This window comes from Takifugu rubripes, chromosome 3 (genome assembly GCF_901000725.2).
Source record: "Takifugu rubripes chromosome 3, fTakRub1.2, whole genome shotgun sequence".
NCBI lineage: Eukaryota > Metazoa > Chordata > Actinopteri > Tetraodontiformes > Tetraodontidae > Takifugu > Takifugu rubripes.
Window position 1 is genome coordinate 9,598,965 of NC_042287.1, and position 21,368 is coordinate 9,620,332.

Genomic DNA, 21,368 nt, shown 5'->3' on the forward strand with positions numbered 1-21,368 from the left:
TAAATAAGCTGCTTTTATAACTGCAAAAGCTCCATAAATTATAAACGGTGTTACGCCTGCAATTTTCAGATGACGTGTCGGCAGACTAAATTCCCAGCCTGCATTGCGGCACAGCGGCGTACGTCATTTCTGCGCAGTCGCAGTAGAGTGGCCACTGAGCTGAGGTGGACTTCTCTCCGTCTATCGCCGTGAAAAGAGACGTGCTGTTCACCAGCTGACTGCCAAATTCACTCAGAAAACCCCTCAGCCTTTCAGACAAGATGTTCCGGATAGCTGCATTTATTGCCCTACTTGTGGTCGTCTGCTCTGGTGAGTTTTCGAGATGGAAGCTTGCTGATGGCGTTAAATATTGTTTAATGCTAATGAGCTTTAGCCAATCGCTAAATTGTAAAGTCTTCCCATTTGCCGTTCATGTTAAACAGATTTTTGCAGAAGCAAACGAGTCGTTAACAGTGTTCAGGTAGTGCAGCGTTGACTGGTTTTATCGTGTGGTAACAGGAGAAAGCTGCACAAACCCAATCATTACTCCGTCGGCCTACACCACCTCTGACGCCGTCATCTCCTCTGAGTCCGTCTTCATCGTTGAGCTCAGCCTCACATGTGGAAATGGAGCACAGGTAAAGACAGCACACGGAGGGCTTTGCACCTGCATGTTCCCGGGATTTAGTCAATGAACTTATTCATATTATCTACAGAGTGTGACTCTTTATGCTGACGTCAATGGAAGACAGTTCCCAGTGACCAGAGGGCAGGACGTTGGCAAGTACCAGGTATGCTTCATATTACTGTTTTATTGTGTTGTTGCTTTCATTATTTCATGAAACCAAAATACCACTTACTAAAAAGTGGTATTTTGCAATTAATGAGAACTTATTTGTTCTTTAAACTGCCATGATTTTTCTGGTAAGCAAATCTTTGCAATGTTTATCTAGATTTGTCAGGTAGGGTTGATTAGTATGTTAAGGCACCTCAACATGCAAGTAGATCTTTTTTTATGTCTTGAAAATCAATCATATACCATAATGCAAAGGCTTGCCTAGAAAATATAAACACATTATACTATTTATGCCATTATTCTTTAGACTAACCTGATATGCACTACAATTGTCACTGTCGCATGAGGTCTGCAATTCATGCATCTAAATGTCTCCTCTAAAAAGGATGGAACATCTGCCTCTAATCCCTTTTCAAACACTTTACTGATGTTTACTAGAGCCTTCTGATTGGTAGTCTATAAATGTCCATATATGCCAGAGCCTTAGAGTTAGAGTTAGGGTCTTAACACTTAAACTGTGTTTGGTTAGTGTTTAGAAAATGTCATCTCAAAATGTCAAAGGGAAACGTGTTTGTGATTTCATGTCATGTGACCTCCTTGCTCAGGTGTCTTGGAGTCTTCCTCACAAACAGGCCAGCTCTGGAACATATCAAGTAAAATTTTTTGACGAAGAGTCCTACAGTTCCCTACGCAAGGTAAATGTTTGATTGCCGTGATGAGATATGTTGGTTGTAATCTCCCCTTAAGCTGCAGCTGCCTAATATGAATCCTTTCTCTCCTCCTTTTCCAGGCCCAGAGAAACAACGAAGATGTAAACGCCATTGAGCCTCTCTTCTCTGTCAACATCGACCACAGGGTGAGTCCCTTAAATGCATTGTCCCTTAAATTTAAGACTCAATATAATTAGTTGATGTTTATAATCAGAAGTTCCCAATGTGAACCCCCGTCTTGATTCATGGAAGTTCCGAGATCTTGTGTCCCAGTGATGGATGGTTCTTTGTGATAGTTGATTTGTTGATTATTTTTGCTAAAAGCGGTGATAACAGCTTGAATTTTTCAACCTAGACAGTTGCCACTTGTTGGTTAAGTGTTTTTGGAACCCATAGCCTTTTTCATTATTCCTATCATCCTGCTGCTGTTTTTCACTGATTCGCTTTTGCCAACAGAGGGCGCCAGATGACAAATTTCCTCACTGTTAGGGAAGCATCCATCTAGTGTTCTACAGTTAATTGTATTATTCTTAAAGCTATCAAGATTCATTTTAAGAGTAATCGGTCTATTTTTACTATGCAGCATAAAATGTGAAAAATGACCACGGTGGTCTTACAGTATTTCAAGAATAACTTTGTTATCTGTGTTTTAACAGGGAGCATGGAGTGGTCCATGGGTCTCTACTGAGGTGGTGGCGGCCCTTATTGGTATTCTGGTTTACTACTTGGCACTCACCGCAAAGAGCACCATCCAGGCATAAACAGCTTCACGAGTCATGAACCACTGGATCATTATAGACTGGACTTTGGTGAATTATCATCCGTGATCCACCATCCAACGTGATGGCAAGTCAGTCTTATTTTGCCACATGGTGTGTTTTGGACACGGAGCGAGAACAGTAGTCTTTCTATCAAATTTTTTAATATACAGACTGTGTCTGTATGCCGCCAGACTTCAACTCAAATATATTACAACGATACTTGTATTTTCTGTTTGGATGGATTTTTTTCTTTTCTTTTTTTGTATTGATGAACTCTAAAGGTAAACTTGGACCACGTGTGTAAGTCAAAGATGATGTCTTGTGTTCAGACCTGCTTAAAAGGTTCTACACGTGCACATCAGATTATCAAATCTTCCATTATCAGGATAGACTTTGCAGTCTTACAACTGTGTTAAACATTAACCCAAAATAAAGGTCAAGACTCCATCCAGCCTTAGGTGACATGTTGACCTGATTGTGCTGGCCTGCTCGATCAAGTCTGGTGTGTTTGTTCTACCAGTAAAAATAAAAAAATGACCAGCTTTTCTTTCAACTGTGATGCTTGGATTCATGTGAGACACCGAATTCTTCCTCCAGGACAGAACATTTTTGGCCATTGCTCTTGCACCTCTTGCCAGCGGATTCACCAGTCTCGTGTAAAATATCTGCCTTCACACCAGATGTCCGAGGAAAGAAACAGTGGTTTCACAGGTCCGCAGACGTCTCTGTCCTCTGAGTTTGTATATATGCCTGAACTTTTTTCCAGCGATTAGCAGAGAGTTGGCAAGAAAACTAATTTTGCAGCTGTAAACATGTTCAGTTTGAAGGTTGTGGCTGATCTCCATGGCTATTTTTGTCTGCACAGCAGAGGCATCACTGTCCCATCAGCATTCCTAGATAGGAAACGGGACGTACCCGCTGGAACATTAGCCGGTCCCGAGTAGCCAATCCCATCTCCTGTTTGTTCTTGATGAACCTCAATATTAAATGTGGCATGTGCGAAACAGCCAGCGAAGCTACTTGGGTTACCTGTGTGACCCTCAGCTCTGTATCTCAAATCCTCTGTTCCGAAGCCACATGCTGCCTAATAGAGGTAATATTATTACTGCTTTATCATTTATTTGTTGCCGATACAGCACGTTGAGCAGGCCTGTTTCAGTTTTGTATTTCCTTTACACATTTAACAGTCTTATAAAGTGATCTATAGTTTGCGGGAGATATTTAAAGTTAGCAGGACTATTTCTGTAGTTGGCCTGAATGAGTGAGTGCAAACTCTGTACACGCAGAGTGAAGCGTGACCCCTCGCTCGATCCCATGAGACTAATGTAAACTTTGTGTATGAGTGAGACAATCTGTATAGATAAACAATACAGTGTACAGTCTCCACAACTCCCATACATGTTTTTCTGCAGCGTTGGCAGCCTAAACACACTTCATGTGTGAGCGTGTCTGCTTCGCTGTGTTGTCACCTTGGTTAGGAGACAAGCCGGTAGGTAATTTTATTAAAAAAGAGCAGAGACATGGGCTGGAGTGAATCCAGACACTGTTGGAGTCACCTATTGGGCTGTGGGAAGAGTGGGAGGACTGGATGGAGGGGATATAAATGGAATGAACAAACAAACAGTCAAATGGAGCTCAGAGCAGGACGCGGTGTTTGACTTTTTCTTTGTCATCTTCGGTTAAATCATGCAACACTTGCCTTCACATGGTGACGGAGGCAATGTAAGTATAGAGCTAAAGCTTTTGAGATCGACTTATTTTTAGAGTTTTTTTGTCTCATGAAAAACAAAAAAAAAATCTTAAATTTGTTTTGTGGTTATTTACTCTTTGACTTGGAAAAAAGAAAGGAGAATGCAAAATGTATTGCATGTTGACTTAAGCACTTGATAACCGTGAAATGCATTTTGGGATCCAAAAAAAAATCTAAATTACCATGCGGTGTTCCACAAGGCTTCATTTTACAACCTCTACCTTTCCCTCATCTACATTCAAATACAGCAGAATTGTATTTAACTTTGGCAGACAAGGATAATCTGCAATTTCACAGCAATACAGAAAAGAATAAAGTAAAAGCTTCTACAATATTTAACATAGTTTCAGATGACAAATTAGCATTATACTCAGTGTTTCAAATATGTGTAACAATATATGTCTAAAACATACGATTTTTTTCTATGAATGATGGATATTTAAATCATGTTTGTTTCTTTGTGATTTCTCCTATTTTTTTTATTTTCTAAAGGATGTAGTCTGTCTTTTTTATCAGCATGCCCACTATTATGCAGACTTTATTTCCTTTTTTTTTTTTTTGTCTGCCCTGGGCTCCTTGAGTTTGTGCAGTTGACTAAGAGAGTGACAGACAGATAGACAGATAGACAGATAGACAGGCAGCTGTGAAGTAGAGAAGCTACTCTCTGGGAGGTGTTTGAAGCCTCCACTCCAGGGCAGACACAGATTATGGCTTAGTGGGATGCAGCAACGCGGAAACGGGTGAACCGTCCGCTGCCTCTGTGGGGAGCATTGTTTCCACTGTTCAGTCATCCAACTTAATACAGAACAGAACAAAGTCAACAAACGGCTGATTTAAAGCCGCGCTCAAAAAAATGGACTGTATCTTTTCCACTTCCTTATACTATGAAAACAGTTATTGTTCTGGTTATTCTAGGGATGTGTGTGCACAGTGAGACATTTGGAGTGTATAACTCATTTTCAGTTCCAGGCATTTACACTTGAGCCTGCGTTACCACACTCTTGCTGTCTGGTTTGGCTCTTCTCTAATCCTATTTGCCTGATCTAGTTGTAGGTAGCAAGAACCAGCCATATATGGGGAATTGTCTTTTTTTTTCTTCCTTTCACCTTTTCATAGAAAATGTTGGTAATTCACAGGCCACAGTTGGTTTTACATGCAACTGTCAGAGTTAATAGGTCAAACAAGGGAACACGTGTTTAAGCAAAAATGAAGTGAATTTAATGGGATGTCCACATACCTGTTACAAGAGAGGGGAAAAAAATCAACAGGCTCTTGTTGAGATGTGAACCTAACACCGTTTTAAATTATAAAAACAAGGTGGGAGAGGGTTAGAAAAGCTCCCCTTGATCCTGATACTCTTGGCTCTCACATGTACGAGCCAAGAGTTTCTGCACAATCACATTTGCTGCCTTTAAAAAAAAGAAACATCTGACTTTTAAAAAAAAAAAAACCTGAATGTTCTGCAGTAAAACGGTTGAAAATATAAACATTACGGAGGAAAACTCCAACTTATATGTGAGGAAGTTATTCCTGAAGTGCACCATCTGCTGCCTGTTGAGAGCACCAAGTGAAGAAATGATTTGACTGAGAAGGAAAAGAAACCAAATGGTTTTGTTTTGAAACCCCAGATTTTTCTGTGTTCTTAAGGTCAGGTGTTGCATCGCTCTGCGATAAGAGACGCTGGGGCGGATGCTGTTGGTGAGTGGAGGACTGAAATGCCTCCTGGTGTCCTGGAGCGCCAACAGGTCAGCAGAGTTCACCGCAGAAAGTCATGAGTTAAGCAGCACCGTCACAGTTCAGGGGAGTAGCGATGGGCTCCGGGTATGAATGATGGTGACTCTCATTAAGGCTGCGTGGCTCTATTATTCTTTAGAGGGTCAGTGTGCACTCCTCAGCTGACCTTAAATTGATTTGAAGAGGCCAGTTCACCAATAACCTCCCCTTGTGACGGCAACACAGACGATTCACTCATATGCTATAACTACAGACCTTTGACTCATTATTATTTCATTTGATTCAGCATCGATACTCAACAAAAACACACCTCTGACGTCAGAGACGCACCAGAGAATGCATCCTTTGTTCTAAAGACTTAACGGTCAACAAGATGAAAGCGCTTACTCCTATTCGTCCTCAAAAGTTTGAGGAATTCTCCTCAATGAGGCATAGATCTGTTTTTGGTAGGTCTGGTTAAAGCCGTTCTGATTACGTGGACTACTCATTCACATAGTGCAATCATTGGAGAACATTTATTATTTAGCACGGTAATGGTTCCGTTAATGCACCGCCGGAGTACGCACAGCCTCTCGCATCAGCCCGGGAACCCAGATTGATCTAAAGTCTGCCTCTCCTTTCAATCCAAATGTCTTTTTCACCCCTCACCTTCCTGACAGGAAGAGGAAAATACATGAACACCCCGTGGATTTGGGAGAAGTTCATTTATTTCCTGATATAACAAAGTGAGGCGCGGGACGTTGTTGCTGGACCGCGTCATCTGGCACGCCATCAAAGCCAGGGCCTGCGTCTCGGGAACAGATTCACAGCTTGGCTACAAAGAGGAAAAGGTGAGGCTTCTCCTCCAACCCAGACAAGCACTCCCAAGACATCCCGAAAGCATCCCAGCATTGTCCGGCAGGCCCGTGTCTGATACTGCCTGCTCATGAAACAAGGCTGAGTTGGTCTGAAACTAAATACAGCGGGGTTTAATTTCATACACACACAAAGTAATGACCTCTATTCTGCTTTGTTGCATTTAGAATTGCATATTAAATAAAACGATGTGCAGTCGAGGGACAGGATACAAATCTTTACGTGTATGTCGGGGGGGGGGGGGGGGGGGGTTGTGCGTGAGTGCATGTCTTATTTTTGTTTGCAACAATAAATGAGGAGAAAAGACATGGATCCTGCTGGGATATGACATACCCGCTGATTCCTGCTCCGGAGCGTGCTGTCTAAACACGGCAGCCATCATTCAAAGACGTGAGGGAGGCCCCTCTGCAAATGTCTCCTGACATTACAGGCACTTGGTTGGACTCAGAGAATGAAGATTTCCAGCTCCTCGCTACGTAAGACCGTTTCTAGAAAAATTCTTTGGTTTCACATCTTTATTTCTGCTGTACACTCAGATGATCACAACCGCGCTCGTTGTATGTCCAATGTTTATCGTACACACAACCCTCTAATGTGCCTTAACTCTTATTTAAAAAATAAATATGCTGTACACTGGGAATCACTGTACATGGAATGCTGGTGATTATTTTCTTTGTTGTTTCCTTTTGGTGCTTCCTGTTGAACAGTCTTGTTTGTCAGACCACTAAAGGACAACAGGAAGGAAATTTTGTGTCCCGCGTGTGGTTTGTTTGGACAAAAATCTAATTACATAATTGTGTCCTGGTTGGTGACTGGAGCCTGGGTTGTTCATGTCTAGTCTCTCATGTCCATCCCCTCCACCTGTCTGTACGGTAACATGTTATTCCTAATGGAGAAGCGTCTTGACGCTTCAGGGGACCGACCCCCTTCAGACCGCTGTTGGTATCTGGGACCAGATTCCTCCCAAGTAAATAAGCATCCACATCCATATGTAATCCACTTTCTCTTATTTAACAACGTTTGTCCACATTATTGCATTTCTTCCACAGTCTTCCCAGGGCCCCTCCCTCCGTGACCGTAACATCCATGTCATCCCTGCCATGTCTGTTCTCTGTCCATCAGCAGATTTCTCCTTCTGTCTGCGATTGTTTTCACTTCCCTCAGCCGACTGCTTGTTTTTCTTTATACCCGTAGCTTTGTCTGCTGCTTTGTAAATTAGGCGTGCCGAGCACCTTGTTAATGCACTGATCCACCCTTCACATTCTTGTGACTTTGCGCTGTCTGACAGGACTTTCTCATGGATTTTTCAGGCCCGTGCAACTGCAGCTGAGGTGAAAATGTCTTTAATTTCAAGGCCACTTTGCATTTTACGCGCTGTGTCTTTCTGGCACCCTCATAAAACAGTGTTGACAACCTCAATGACACCTGTCTTCGCTGCTGGGTGGAGAACCAGCGTGATTAAAGATACAGCCTTGTTGACAGTACGGATGTCCTTTGTTGTTGGAAACATCTGGTAGAGGTCAGCTCTCCTGCAGTGTTGGAAGTAGAGGCGGTAATGGCGGCGGAGTGCAATATCGCGTCCTTGCAACAGGTCAAGTGTGCAACCGTGCGTGTCTCGTCAAATTTGTCACCGTTTGTCTTCTTCCATCATATCAGTCTTTGTCAGTACAGGCTGTCCTTGGTGGTGGAGGTGTGCGTGGTGGTGGAATCATCAGGTAGGGAGCCGCGGCGGCCAGGCCCCGGCCGGCAGTGCAGCAGATTCTGCAGCTCTCTGGACACGCTGCTGGAGAACGCTGTGTAGATCCATGGGTTGGTGCAGGAGTTTAGGCTGGCCAGCAACATCAAGATGGTGAAGGCGACTCCTGCGCACACAAACGCGCAAGCGTTGACTTTTTTTTTTACATGAACTGCTGGTGAGTTAGAGGATTCCCCCAACAACAGATGGCTCTGCCATTCATATTGTTCTCTGCTCTCCAAGGAAACAAACACTTACATGTGACACAGCTGTTTGGTTCGAAGGCAATCTGTTTCTCCACTAAATTTCCTTCAGAAGATTTCCTGAACTGAAAATATCCAGGAGAGACAAAGTCATCTCCAAATTGTTTTTTAAATTTCTATCTGCGACCAAAAAAGCTTGTTAGACTATTACCAGCTGAACACAACAGATAAAGAGGGACAACAACACAGCAGATAGTGATCAACTGTGTCTGTGTTTTCCGTAGCTGAAGACTTATTCATGCGTCTGCGCGTGAGCACGCTGTGCATGTGCATTTGTGCCATGAATTATGTGCACCGCTTTATATCTGCTTGTGCTTTTGATCACGGTATAGGTGTGAACTTTGCGCATAATTACAACGGGCTTTACATAATCGCCATAAAGGGCCTGGGCCCCCGGTGTAGACTGTTGATCTACGCAATTAGCCACAACTTGAAAATGCAAAAGCATCAATTGTTCCATTTGTAAGTCAACACATTAAGCCGCTGTACCAAAAACAAACACCGTGTTAGCACATCCGACCTAGAACCTAATGTCCAGTGAGTCATTGTTTATTCATTATTCATAGTTAGAATGTGTGTGTGTGTGTGCGCGTGCGTTTATGTGTGTGAATCCAGTCTTTGTGTTCATCTGTAGGTCTTTGTGTACATTTCAGCTCTATTCCTTAACCACATATCGATGTGCAATATGAGAAATGCACACAAAAGTCATATTTAAGTTGGGTGGGTGTTACTGACCTTGGTCTGGGGAGTTTGGGTCCCAGGCAGCCCACAACTGCACAATGAAGAAAGGGGACCAGCAGATAGTGTAAACCAGCACGATGACCAGGGTCATCCTCACAGTCTTTGACATGGCCTTCGTGATGCTCGGAGGTGGGATGGACGGACTGTGCGGGGGGGCGTAGTCGATAGAGCAGCGCGGAGAGCCTGGGGTGATCCCATATGACGTGTAGGATTCCGGGCAATCCGAGCCGTTCAGTATCTGCTGCTGCTGCACAGGTGCTGCCGATGTTGTGGCATGGTCACCGTGGCAACCGCTGTGCTGAACAGTGGGCGGGGCTCCACTGTTGTTGCTGTTATTGTGAGGGTTGTTGTTCACACCTTTTACTGCGTGGCCTCCCCTCCCTTCCCGGCCCCCTCCTCCAGACGCCCGTCGGCCCCTCTCCCTGGCGCGCTCGTCCTCTTTTTTAAAGCCGTGGAAGCGGAAGAAGATTTCATTCTTCTTCAGCTCAGCCACCACCATCCTCTCCGACTTCAGATAGATGTTGTTGTGAATCTCCCGGAAAATCCTTATCTGAAAAATATTCAACCATTACACCACGTAAGACCTCAGGACCTGAATATACTGTAAATCCTGATTGTTAGCACATTTAGATGCTTCATAGTCTTTGCAGCCAAGCTTGTTTGCGTCGATGCAGGAATTTTGGCTTTCCTCATCGCTCCCAAACCAGTTTCAGTTCAGTCATTTTTATGTAATACCATTTACATTCTGTAAGGATCTATTAACTGTCTAACAAAATGATTCATCACACTCTCTGGAAGCAGGTTTTTTTCTTCCAAAATGACATAAAAGTCTAAAAGTTGTTTTTTGGGGGAGGTTTGACTGATAATGAAAAAAGAATCTGTTTGGCTACGATCGGGTACATTCCTGGCAGGAGCTTCTGAGTGTGGAGTGGGCACATTTTCTGAGCAGCAGTCTCAGCAGTCGTCCACCAAGTGCTGTGTTAATTAGGGGAAATAGTGGGGCCCTGGAAATATCTTACCCTAAATAGAGCAGCTGGGGTGATGAGAGCGAGAATTTCTATGCGCCATGGGAAGCTATATAACTCCAGCCACAATCCTCAGTAGGATATCAAACAATGGCTGCCAAATACAGCCTTCATGAAAACATTACAGGATTTTATTCGTGCCACACGCTCTGCTGTTGGATAACGTTGCGTGCAGCCGCGGAGGCATGCAGGCATGCTCCTCGCGGACCACGTGGTGAAGGTGTGTCCAGTAGCGCCAATATTACCTGACAGATGGTGATGATGAGGGCAGGCAAGAGGAAGACCGCCACAGTCATCCAAGTGACGTAGGCCTTCAGTCCCCAAGGCTCTGCGAAGTGACCCCAACACTCGTACTCTCCCGGAGCCACTTCTGAGCGAGAAAAGATGAAAACCTGACAGACCGGAGCAAAAGGAGGTGGTCAGGGCACCCGCAGACACGACTGTCATTTTCCTGTCCCGATAGCTGAACCGCAATGACCTCATCGAACTAAAAATACAGCCGGCTGCAGATGTCTGTGTCCAAGTTCCATTTCCTTCTCCACTCTACGTGTGTGTGTTTGTGTTTTCCTGCAGGCGGGTGTGAATGCTTGTCAAGCGTTGTTTGTATATGTGTTGAGTCTCCGCTTACCTGCGGTAGGCTGAGGACCAGTGCCAGGCCCCATGCCACCATGACCGGGGTGTTCCAGCGGGACACCGCTCCCCCGCGATAGGCCTGCAACGGGCAGCAGATGGCATGGTGCCGGTCTACTGTCATAGCAACTATCATGTAGGAGGAAGCAAACATGCCCACGATCTGCAAGTACTTGACAGATCGGCAGAGCAGGTCAGGCCCACGAAACCTCTCTGTGATGTCCCATATTAGCTGGGGCAGAACCTAAACACACAGATTAGGGGAAAAAATGATCCGGTACTGTCTTATCCTATCTTGTGAATCTACAAATCCTACGAAGCCTGATGCAGGGCGTTTCATCATCCCCACAGGCTTGTAGGATTGTTCGACAACTAGTTAAAAAACACCGATGAGTCACACCATTGTAATGGGTGTTAATGCCACGGACATGAGCCTGGTGTATTTTAAGTCTGGCCTGAACACGCTTGCTGCTGCTACGCCTGCTGCAAACACAATTTCAAGCCACAAAAGAGTCTGCTGTTAATTAGCTCATTTGTGGAGACCATGCGGAGTTGTGACATCCGTGAGATCAACTCTTCATTCTAGTTCTTCCTAATGATCTGACCCAGGAACTGACCTGAAAAAAAGCCACCACCAGGTCGGCAACACACAGGTTGACCATGAACACGTGCATGGGTGCGTTGTATTTCCTCCTCCTCAGCAGCACCCACAGGACAAAGCTGTTCCCCAGGGTTGTGAGGGCCAGAACCAGGCTGAGCACTGCGATCTCAGCCCGGGCCAGGTTCAGGTCCCTGACCTGGGGCTGAGACAGTGTATGAGGCGTGGCGGTGGAACCATTCTCAGGGAAGATCCCGAAGTACGATCCCCCGCTGTATGAGCTGTTAATGGAGTTCAGCCCGGTGACCAACAGAGACGACAGGGAGAGGTTGTTTCTTCTCGTGGTTACCGACAGGGCCATCCCATCCCAGTCTGATTCCTCACCAAAGCTTTCCATTCCTAAGAGGCAAAGAGTGGCAGGAATACCTGCTTGTAATCATTTATGTTAGAAAGCAAACCCTGGAATAATTTTTTAAAAAAAGAAACAAAAAAGACATCTGTCAGATTGTAGATTTACACAGGAATGTTTATTTCATAGCTGCCATGAACTTTGTCAGCTGAGTAAGTTTGTACTTTTGATTCCTATCTCTGAAAAGGAGCCATTACTGTAAAAATGTCTCCGCTCAGGACGCGAACAGCCCAAATGGTTCTTTTGAGGCTGTTTTCTGTAACATGTGTAACAGACTAAATGTGTCAGTGTAATCGCAGCAGGACAGTCATTACGTTTTGTTCTTCCTCCATTTCGCGCCTTCTGCGCGTCTGTTTAGCATCTCTCAAAGCCTCAAGCTCTGTTTGACGCAAGTCCAACGTGGCTTGTTTTCTTTCTCATATCTTCTCAAGGTTGATTTGACAGCTTTCTCCGCTATCCCACCGCTCCCTCCTTCACCTCCGGGCTCATAATCGCTCACGTCCCCTGCTCTGCCCCATATGTTGCCATTTTCCCCTGTTTGTGTTCCGCTGCTCTCATGCACCCGAACATTCTTTCCTACTTTCCCCAGCCTCTTGTTTCTAAATGAATTTTTGCCTGTGTTTGTTTTTTCTTCTGCTTGCAAATAAATGTCTCAAAAGCAAAGTTGTAGGGGAATTAAAGCACAAATTCAGAAACAGTCATGGGATGCCGGGGGCATCCTTGGGCAAATAAACGCCACACAGAACAAAAATCTGGGAGGAAGATGGACGGAGGTGGTAATGAGGACATTAATGCGAAAACAACCGTAGGAAGGAAGACGATGGGAGGGAAGATGACAAAATATAAAGAATGGACACGCTCTTATTTAATAACGCAGCAATTATATGGTTAATAAAAATCCAAGCTGATGCTTAGCAGGTCTTAATATTGGGTAAACAACAAAACACATGTTACAAAGTAGTAAGGGAGAAGCCAAATGCAAGAAGGCTAAAATGTTTAGCTGAAATCGGGCTTGGACATGTTCCACCTCTAAAAATAGGAGGGACACTTATCTCTTAATAGGTGACAGGAACAAGTCATGGCATATGGTGGACTGTCACGTAATTGGTGTTAAACTTACTGACATTTTTCTGTAACCTTTACATCCTCGGGATCTACAGAAATCCCGATGATAGCCGTAGGCTTGGCTTCCCTAACCAACGTTTTCTGTTTTATCGTGCCTGAGCTTCTGGGCCGATGTCTCAGGGTGTTAGCATGACAAATCCCCCCCTCGGGGGTAATGAACTCAAAGTGGTTGTATTTATTTTACAATGCAGAAAAAATATGTAGAATTACGAGATTCTTCTTGCTGTTCTGTGGAGGCTTTCCGGCCAATTTGCTAGTAATAACATGCTCACTGTTGGGTGCAAGAGGGAATAGAGCTGAAGAAACTGTCAGGCTTTACATGCTGTTTTGCCAAAGGAATGTATTCAGATGAATGCATGACAGGCCAAGCCAGCTGGGTCTCCACATGCAGCGTGGAGGTACTACCGCTGAGAATCTGAGCAGAACCTTTTCTTTTACATTCGGTCTGAGTGAAGCCTTCTGCAGCACTGCCATAAATGGCCAAAATAATTCCATCTTTTATTACACATCTCTACTTTCAGTGCCCAAAAGCTCAGGATCAAAGTCTTCCTCTTTATTATCTGTTGATTATTGTCCCCTTTCAAGTCTTTTATTTTTAAATTAGTTTCAACAAAGAGGCTGTTTTCATCATGGAATCTCTTGGCCCCTCTCTTTTTTTGAGGACCTCAGGAGCCCTGTGCCCCCCTCTGTAATTAGAGGATAAAACATGAGAGGATTCTTTGTGCACATGCCATTCTTTTTACCTCCATATAATCACATTGGTATATTTTCCCATGTGACTAAATTGTGAATCTTTTAGCCAAGCATGCCCGGGTGAGGATATGGAGTCTGAATGGCGCCATGACCTCCATCATCCACAGTTGGAGCGACGACAAATAAATGCCTCTTTGTCTCAAAATGAAAGGAAATTAGCAGGCTAGACCTGGAGCGGTCTGATAATGATATCATGTGTTCAGATCATCTGTTGATCATAATTTACAGAGTGTTTGGGGCACTTTTGTCCCCTCCTGATTGCTTCATCGCAGGCGTTTTCTAATAAATTCTTAATTAGATCCGGTTTTTCCCGACCTGTTGAAAATCTGGGTGTGGAGCATTTTCTCCGAGGCACGGTCACGTCTCACTCGCCGGATGCCTGACTCCAGGAGCCTGAGACTGATCTCGAGGGGCTCCAGGAGACCCACGCGTAGCTCATACTTTCTTTCTGGGCTGTTCCCCACATTTGCCCTCGGGGGGGAAATTTCTTTGAATGAGCTCACATTGAGAACATAAATATTGTCTGCAAAGTTAATGTCTTTTACATACCCAATGTTAAACTCAAATTATTCTGATTCCCTGAGCTGAAGCCACTGAGGGCATTGCTTTTAGTAGGTAGTGCATCAGCATTGCTTCCTCTCTTCAAGGCTTTCACTGTGATTAATGATGGAGTCAATTCCTCCCTTGCTTGTCTCCCTCAATGCGAACCAGGGTGCAACCATCCATTTTCATGTTCTCCCCATCCTGCCTTGCCTGGACGTCGGCCTGCAGTGCCTCAGGGAGGACAGAGACGAGTTACACCAAGTCTTAACCTCTTTCAGCGTCTCCGTGTTTTTCCTTTACACGCGTCATGCTGTGCCTATGCCAAAATCCAAAATGTGTGTTTTTGTGTCCTCCGGATTTAAAGTGTTCTAGTTCCCACAGGTGAAACTGTTCTGCCCGACTGTTGGAACACATGTAAACCTCCAAAAAGAAAGTTAACAAGTGCTGTATGCAAATGAAATGCTTAGAGGAGAAACGTCTTCACTTGTTAATATAGTCTTTCATCCTGTTTTATAGAAACCTATTTTTCATATTCTGGATGTATTAGGGTTATTCTCTGGGGGGGTTGACACCAGGTATGTGCCCTGTAATCTGCGACTGTATTACCGTGTTATTGCTGTGTCATTCTCAGGACGTATTTGAGAGCCGTATTTCCAGATAATGAAAACGAATACTTGATAGCCTTGACCGTAGGCTTGACCTTCAGTAAATATTTACACGAGCCAGGTTTGCAGAAATTTTCATATTACTCGGAAATAAATGCAATAGAAGGAATGTCGTGCCGAGGAGACAAAATAATTCAGATCTGGGACGTGCTGATTCCAGCGATATAGCCTTAAATCCCAAGGTTTAACTTTCTTGATCATAAAATAATCTGAAGAAAAGTAAAAAAAAGAACCTGAGCCCGGCCGACCGTGCTGGATGTTGAGCTGTTGCAGCGTCTCATCCTGCCATCTCCTGCACAGCAGGAAAACACATCTGTCTGTCCTTTTCATGCACACAACAATCCATTAGCATTTAAAGACTCCGACAGCATTAATAAACATGCTTGGTAGCCGCCACCACAGCAGATAAATGAGGGATCTTTGGGGCCAGGGACAATGAATCCAGGACAATCAAAGTTCTATTACGTGTCTTACATCTGCACACCAGTAACCTGATTAGTTCCCTCTCATCATGCTCGGCCCAATTTGAATAATGGGGACATATCAGCTCACTGTCCACACAGTCATGGCGTCCCACCCTAAATTTCCCTTTTTCCTCTTTTCTCTTGGCTTTTCTATTTGTCTCGCTCGCATTCACCCTTCCTGTGCTGCCCAGCCTTCTCCTGCAGAAAATAAAGGGTTTCTAACGTGGTTGCTGTATTTGTTTTGAAATCAAATCGGCAGCAGCAAACTGGATTAGAACGATCCGAACCCATGTGTGTTTAAAATGACTAATGTAGGACATGTGAATCACTCATTAGATCATAGTGTTCTGCTTTGTACTCCAAAGGGTTTTTATTTGCATATCAATCAATAGATTATTACACAATAGAAGTCCGGGTGAGTCCCCAGATGTGTGCAGCGTTTCATCTGCATGATACAGCAGCCATGCTCAAATCAGTAAATTAGCTCCCCATTGGTCCTGAATACACATCATAAATGTGAATGAGTTGGTTCAATGACAGATATTATGAATTATGAATTTGTATAGCCACCAGCTGTACAGCTGCATCCATGCATCCGTGATGCATCCCTATCTCTCCCGCCGCGTGCTCTTTTTTTTTCCTCCACGCCTGCCTGCGCTTCATGTGAGCAAAGGAAACACTGTCACATTTAAACCACATATTCCATTAAATGTTAGTTTATCGTGCGGGACCGCACCTTATTGAGCACACTTTTACTGTCTTAACCTGTGTACATTTTGCTGTACATGTGTGTGTGTGGCACTCCTTCGTATATGCGTTCCCATAATGCTTATTTTCTGCCGGCCCAGGCCCGAAGAAGGTCCAAGTCCCCCTTATCAGCACTGATAAAGCCTGTTCATTAGACTACAGGCTGTTTTTCTTTTTATGTATCATTAACCAGTATAGTCACAACAGGCCCTATTCTGCCCACTAAATAAACCTGGTCTTCATCAAAGGTAGAAGTGGTTGATGTTTCTGCAAATGTCACATTTTCGCCGCACGGCGTAACTGACAAAACAACTTCCTGCCCAACAACACCGATGGAGCTGACAACGATTGATGGAATGAATGAATCACTGTTCCGTCGTTAAGGAACAACAACAAAAAAGTGAATTGAGGAAACCAGAGCGGCTGTTCCAGCGTATCACAATTTTGAAGTCCCACATTCGCCGTCGGGGTGGTTTGTTGTCAAGCAACAACATCTTAAAGATGATGATTTGTTTTTACCATAAATACATTTTCCCATCTCAACAGTCTTTAGGTCGCCTATATGGGCAGGAAACACACAAACATAGATGAAAGAGAAGCGCGCCAAGGTGAGTGTCTGTGCCTTTTGTTGCTTCTCACCTTGTCGTCAGTGCATGGTCAGCTTTCTCACGCGTGTCCTTTTCTCTGCTCGTCGTTTTGCTCTTGTCACAGAGGCTGAGGGACAGAGCATTACCATTACAGTCCATTAACATTGCATGGTAGAGCAGATCACATTAACAACCTGACAGGTCCCTCAAGCTTTTTTAGCCCATGGAAAAACTTCTCAGCGTGAAACCACATGTTCGGGTGCGTTACATGTGCCGAAATCAAGACAGGTACAGAAGCGGCAACTTGTATATTGCTTAATTCTGCTGATTTAGCAGATTATAGACTGCTCAGGAAAGACTTTCATTTTGAGGTAAAAATGAACTTTGTCTCTAAGGTTTTTTTCTATTGTCTTAGGTAATCACAGAACTATTTTTGGAGGTGATATCAGAATAAACACCATAGTGAGTGATCAAATGAAAGCTTTGCCAGGGATTGAAAATGGCAAAAATGCAAAAAAACCACTTACTTAGTGACCACTTTAATCACACCGTTAGCTGTTTATTCACTGTGTGGATGTTGTTGCTGCTGCCAGTCCAGGTCCCTGCGATCAGTGTGATTTCAGCAGATTGGGGACTTAGGGTGAAGGCACAGAAATGTCAATCAACTTCCAAATAAACTCTCTGCTGGGTCCGTGCACATCCTCTGCCTGCCCGTCAGCCGTGTGGTCCCCGCTGCGTTGGTCTTCGCTGGTGTGTGTCACACTAATCCTTTTGGTAGCCCGCCACGTTCTTGCGAGGTGCTGCACCTTCAGCACCAGAGGCACGAATGAATCTGATCTCAGGCTGCTTTTGCCTCCCCCCTCCCCACTCTCTCTCCCCCAACTCTCCCCTCCCACCCGGTCAACCAGCCTGTCCTCTATAGGGCTGAGGGTGGAGCCTGGAGCAGGGGTGGAGGGAGGCTGTTACACATACCTATGCTTTGTGTGTGTGTGAATGTGTGTGTGTGTGAGTGTGATAAAGAGATGTGATCATAAACAACAACCACAAAAACACCCCTATTGATTCCTGTGTGATACTAGGTTAGATAGGTTATTGATACTCTGGTATTCCCCTCTTGTTTTGGACCTTTTCACCTTTAGTACGCCTCCGTTGTTGGTGGACAAGGGGCGGTGGCACCTCAGCCCATCCAGGAATGTTGATCAGCTGAGTCCGCCAGGCCAGAAACGGGTCACACCCGCCGTGTACACACAAATGTGAAGGTAAGCACAAAGAAATAAAATTTTTACTTCTGTCTTTTGATTTTAATGTTAAGCCTTACGCACACACACACACACACACACACACACACACACACACACGCAGACACACGCACACACACACACATAGTGACACCCTCCCTCCACCCCAGGTTCTTTAGGAAGCACGATCTGTAAAAATAAATTAATTTTCTGATACCAAACCACAACATTTTGGAGGCACGTGACGCACTTTTAGTCTGTTGCGCCATTAAGGATCATCATTTTCTCTCCTTTTAAGTTACAGATTGTTACAGAACCACAGAAGCGCATATAGAAGAAGGTTAGAATGTTGTGTGTACAGTTTTAGTCATTTGGAAATGCAATTGTTTCTTGTCTCTTTTATTCATATGGGTTCCCCTTAGGGGGTGATAAAGGAAAGTTTATATTTGTCGAATGTTATTGCGGTTTACAGTAATGCGTTAAAAATTGACAAACTGGCTCTCATGTGTACTCTGTTGGTACATTAAATACTGAACACAGTTGCACTCTATCTGTGTGTATGAACCACTCTCACATTTGCATCTGCTTGGCTTTACTTTTACTTAAATATGACGTTTGTGTCCATTTCTCATATTGCACCTCGACATGTGGTTAAGAAATATAGCTGAAATGTACACAAACACTTACAGGTGAACACAAAGACTGGATTCACACACATAAACGCACACGCACACACACACACACGCTCTTGCGTTTGAGGCACATTTGAGCACCTGCACCTGAAATGCTGGTGATGCACCCAAATTCATTTTGACGAGTAAATTGCAACCTTGTACCACAGGAGAAAAGTCAAAACATGAGGAGGTAGAGGATCAACATCTCTGTCCGTCTGTCTGTGGGAGTCACTGATCCTGTGCCAGCAAAGCCTCAAGTGTCCCATGATGTCAGAGAATCTGTTTCCCTCCGTACCTGCTGCCAGATTCACATCAGATGGCTGAGGAGGTGGGGAGCTAAGCTCCTGAGAATCATTGGCATGATTATCCAGGCTCGGCTAGTCTTAGAGGACATTTTGTCACAAAGCGTTAAAGCTGCAAATTTAATCCGCAATCCACTTTGGTCCTCCAGCAGAGAAGGGAGAGAAAGGGACAAAGAGAGAAGGCAGAAGAATGAAATGCAGATTAGATTTAGTTTGAGGTTTAAGCTTATGAGAAGAAACAGAGGACCAAAAACAAGACACGTTTCTGAAGGAGCATATTTGCAAAGGTTGGATTAAACATATGCATCATCGACCAGGTGCCACCCCCCCTGGACATCAAGGTCAGCCAGATAGTTCCATTAGAGTTAAAGAAAGGAATCCCTGTGTCCTTTAAATATCTAAATTTACAACGTTTTCTTCTGGGACTTCTGACCGGACAGTCTCCCATCGTTGGGGCTTATTTCCACTTCCTCTGTGCCAGAAATAAAAAATGACAGCTGGTTTTCTCAGAGAGGGAGACGGTTCTCCGAAGACATTTCAGTGACTCTCCTTGAGAATACTCGATTCCAGCGATGAGGCGATGAAAACTTTAAGACATCACGCAGTCAGGTAATTAATCAGATCAGGTCAGCTCCAGACCATACTCTGACGACTAAGACAATTTTGGAAGACAGTGACCTAAATCCCTCGAGTTCATACACAGTCCAAAGTGTTTGGCCTCATATCTTGACTCTTTCAGAGCTTGTAAACAGAGTATCCATCAAACTCAAGAGACAGCAATGAGAACATGGGCACAGCAGAACTGAACGTCCAGGAAAAGTTGCTTTTCTTCTTCTTCCTGCCTGAATCCGAACACAATGTACACGGAGTTCAGAGCGGCACCTGGGACCTCAAAGGTTGGGACTGAAAAGCTACAAAACATCTGAGGGAACCATTTCCTGTCAACTGACCCATGAAAAACAGAAGGGTAAAATATTTGGGGGCGCATCTTCTGTGACACCATAATACCGCGGCAGCTGAATTTGACAATTAAGCGGAGTTTTATTACGACCAAAGGTCTTATTACTGTCATTATTCATCAAGCTCTTTTCCATACTAGAGTGGGGAGTCTTCGGAAATATGGAAACAGTTGCTGAATCCACTAAAAACTGTAGTAGTGAGGAACGCCACTGGAATTGGTTCTGGTAAATTTGGACTTATTGCGCAACTTTTGCTGTATGGTGTCGATGTGATGGCTTCTAAATCACGTTAAACGCCTGGATTACACGAACAGGAGTTATCTGCACATCAAAATACTTGAATGAATTTTAAAATACATATATTAGAACAGCTTTTTTCCGGTTCCTCCTTTGCCTCCGCAGGTGTCACGCACTTGGCAGCAGGCGCAGCCGTGATTCTTCTGTCTTTCTGAAGCAGCAGTGGCTCAGGCCACAGACTGAACGAGCGGTGGTTCGACCCACCAGCACCACTGCAGGGGAGTCGCCAGCGTGAGTGCAGACTTGCCAGACTTGCACTCTGAGCGATCCAACATGAGGAAAGAGCCACATTCTCATTTTTGCGTTAACACTCCAGCTGTTGGCGCTCAGCTTCATCTGTCCCTGTCCTCTGCTCCCATTGGCCAGACCCTGTATACATTAGTCAAATAAGCAAGCGTATCAATTTTCAGTTGTTTTCTACCCTTTTGAGGGTTTATTGTTAACGCCACGCTGACGTGTGAAGGTTGCTCGCCTCCTTGATCCATCAGACAGCTCTGTTTTTGACAGCCAGTCAAATCTGGTCTCAAGCGCGCTTAATCTTTTATCTCCTCTACAGCTGCTATAGCTTCTCAACGCCGCAGTGAGCAAAACTGGGATTTTTCCTTCATGGGGCCAAGAACAGCGGTTCAGTGCCAAATTCAGCAAAATAATCTACTAAAAAGTAAGAAAAATTACTTGATTAAAATATTATTACAGCAGAATATTAATGTAACCATTGTGCCATAAGTTGTGGGCTGATGACCAAATGTTTTACATGATATCAAACAGCTATGAGATCATGAATCGGAGTAATATTGAGTAGCTTTGGCTGAATTTCTCTCTTTTTATGGATTAAATCAGTGATCTGTGACCCATGAGAGCTTTAGCAACCAAAGTCCTGCTGCCTGAAAGGACATATAGCTAATGTGTCTTGCTGGTGCTTCATTCCAGAGACAAGCTGCCCGACATTTCCCATGGGAGCTAATTAATTAGATCATAAGCGCAGGTTTACGTATGACAGGCAAAATCCCTTTTCTTCTGGAACTGCA

General features: G+C 44.2%; 2 protein-coding genes and 1 long non-coding RNA gene across 3 annotated transcripts; 2 read left to right on the forward strand and 1 right to left on the reverse strand.

Annotated features, from left to right (window-relative positions):
• Positions 1-125: 125 nt before the first annotated feature.
• On the forward strand, positions 126-2,799 carry LOC101063784 (translocon-associated protein subunit delta). Its single transcript, XM_003963085.3, has 6 exons — positions 126-309; positions 499-617; positions 696-770; positions 1,381-1,470; positions 1,566-1,631; positions 2,142-2,799. The coding sequence occupies exons 1-6, from the start codon at positions 261-263 to the stop codon at positions 2,244-2,246; spliced, it is 504 nt and encodes a 167-aa protein (XP_003963134.1). The 5' UTR covers positions 126-260; the 3' UTR covers positions 2,247-2,799.
• Positions 2,800-5,191: 2,392 nt separating this feature from the next.
• On the reverse strand, positions 5,192-17,701 carry LOC101063562 (vasopressin V2 receptor-like). Its single transcript, XM_003963084.3, has 7 exons — positions 17,398-17,701; positions 16,923-16,997; positions 11,597-11,976; positions 10,978-11,223; positions 10,595-10,741; positions 9,319-9,874; positions 5,192-8,447 (listed from the first exon to the last, which is right to left on the reverse strand). Exons 3-7 carry the CDS (start codon positions 11,972-11,974, stop codon positions 8,248-8,250), a joined length of 1,527 nt encoding a protein of 508 aa, XP_003963133.2. The 5' UTR covers positions 11,975-11,976; positions 16,923-16,997; positions 17,398-17,701; the 3' UTR covers positions 5,192-8,247.
• Positions 14,794-21,003, forward strand: LOC115249051 (uncharacterized). Its single transcript, XR_003887768.1, has 4 exons — positions 14,794-16,891; positions 18,010-18,129; positions 20,446-20,571; positions 20,897-21,003. It is a non-coding gene; the product is annotated as an uncharacterized lncRNA (long non-coding RNA).
• The last annotated feature ends 365 nt before the right edge of the window (positions 21,004-21,368 follow it).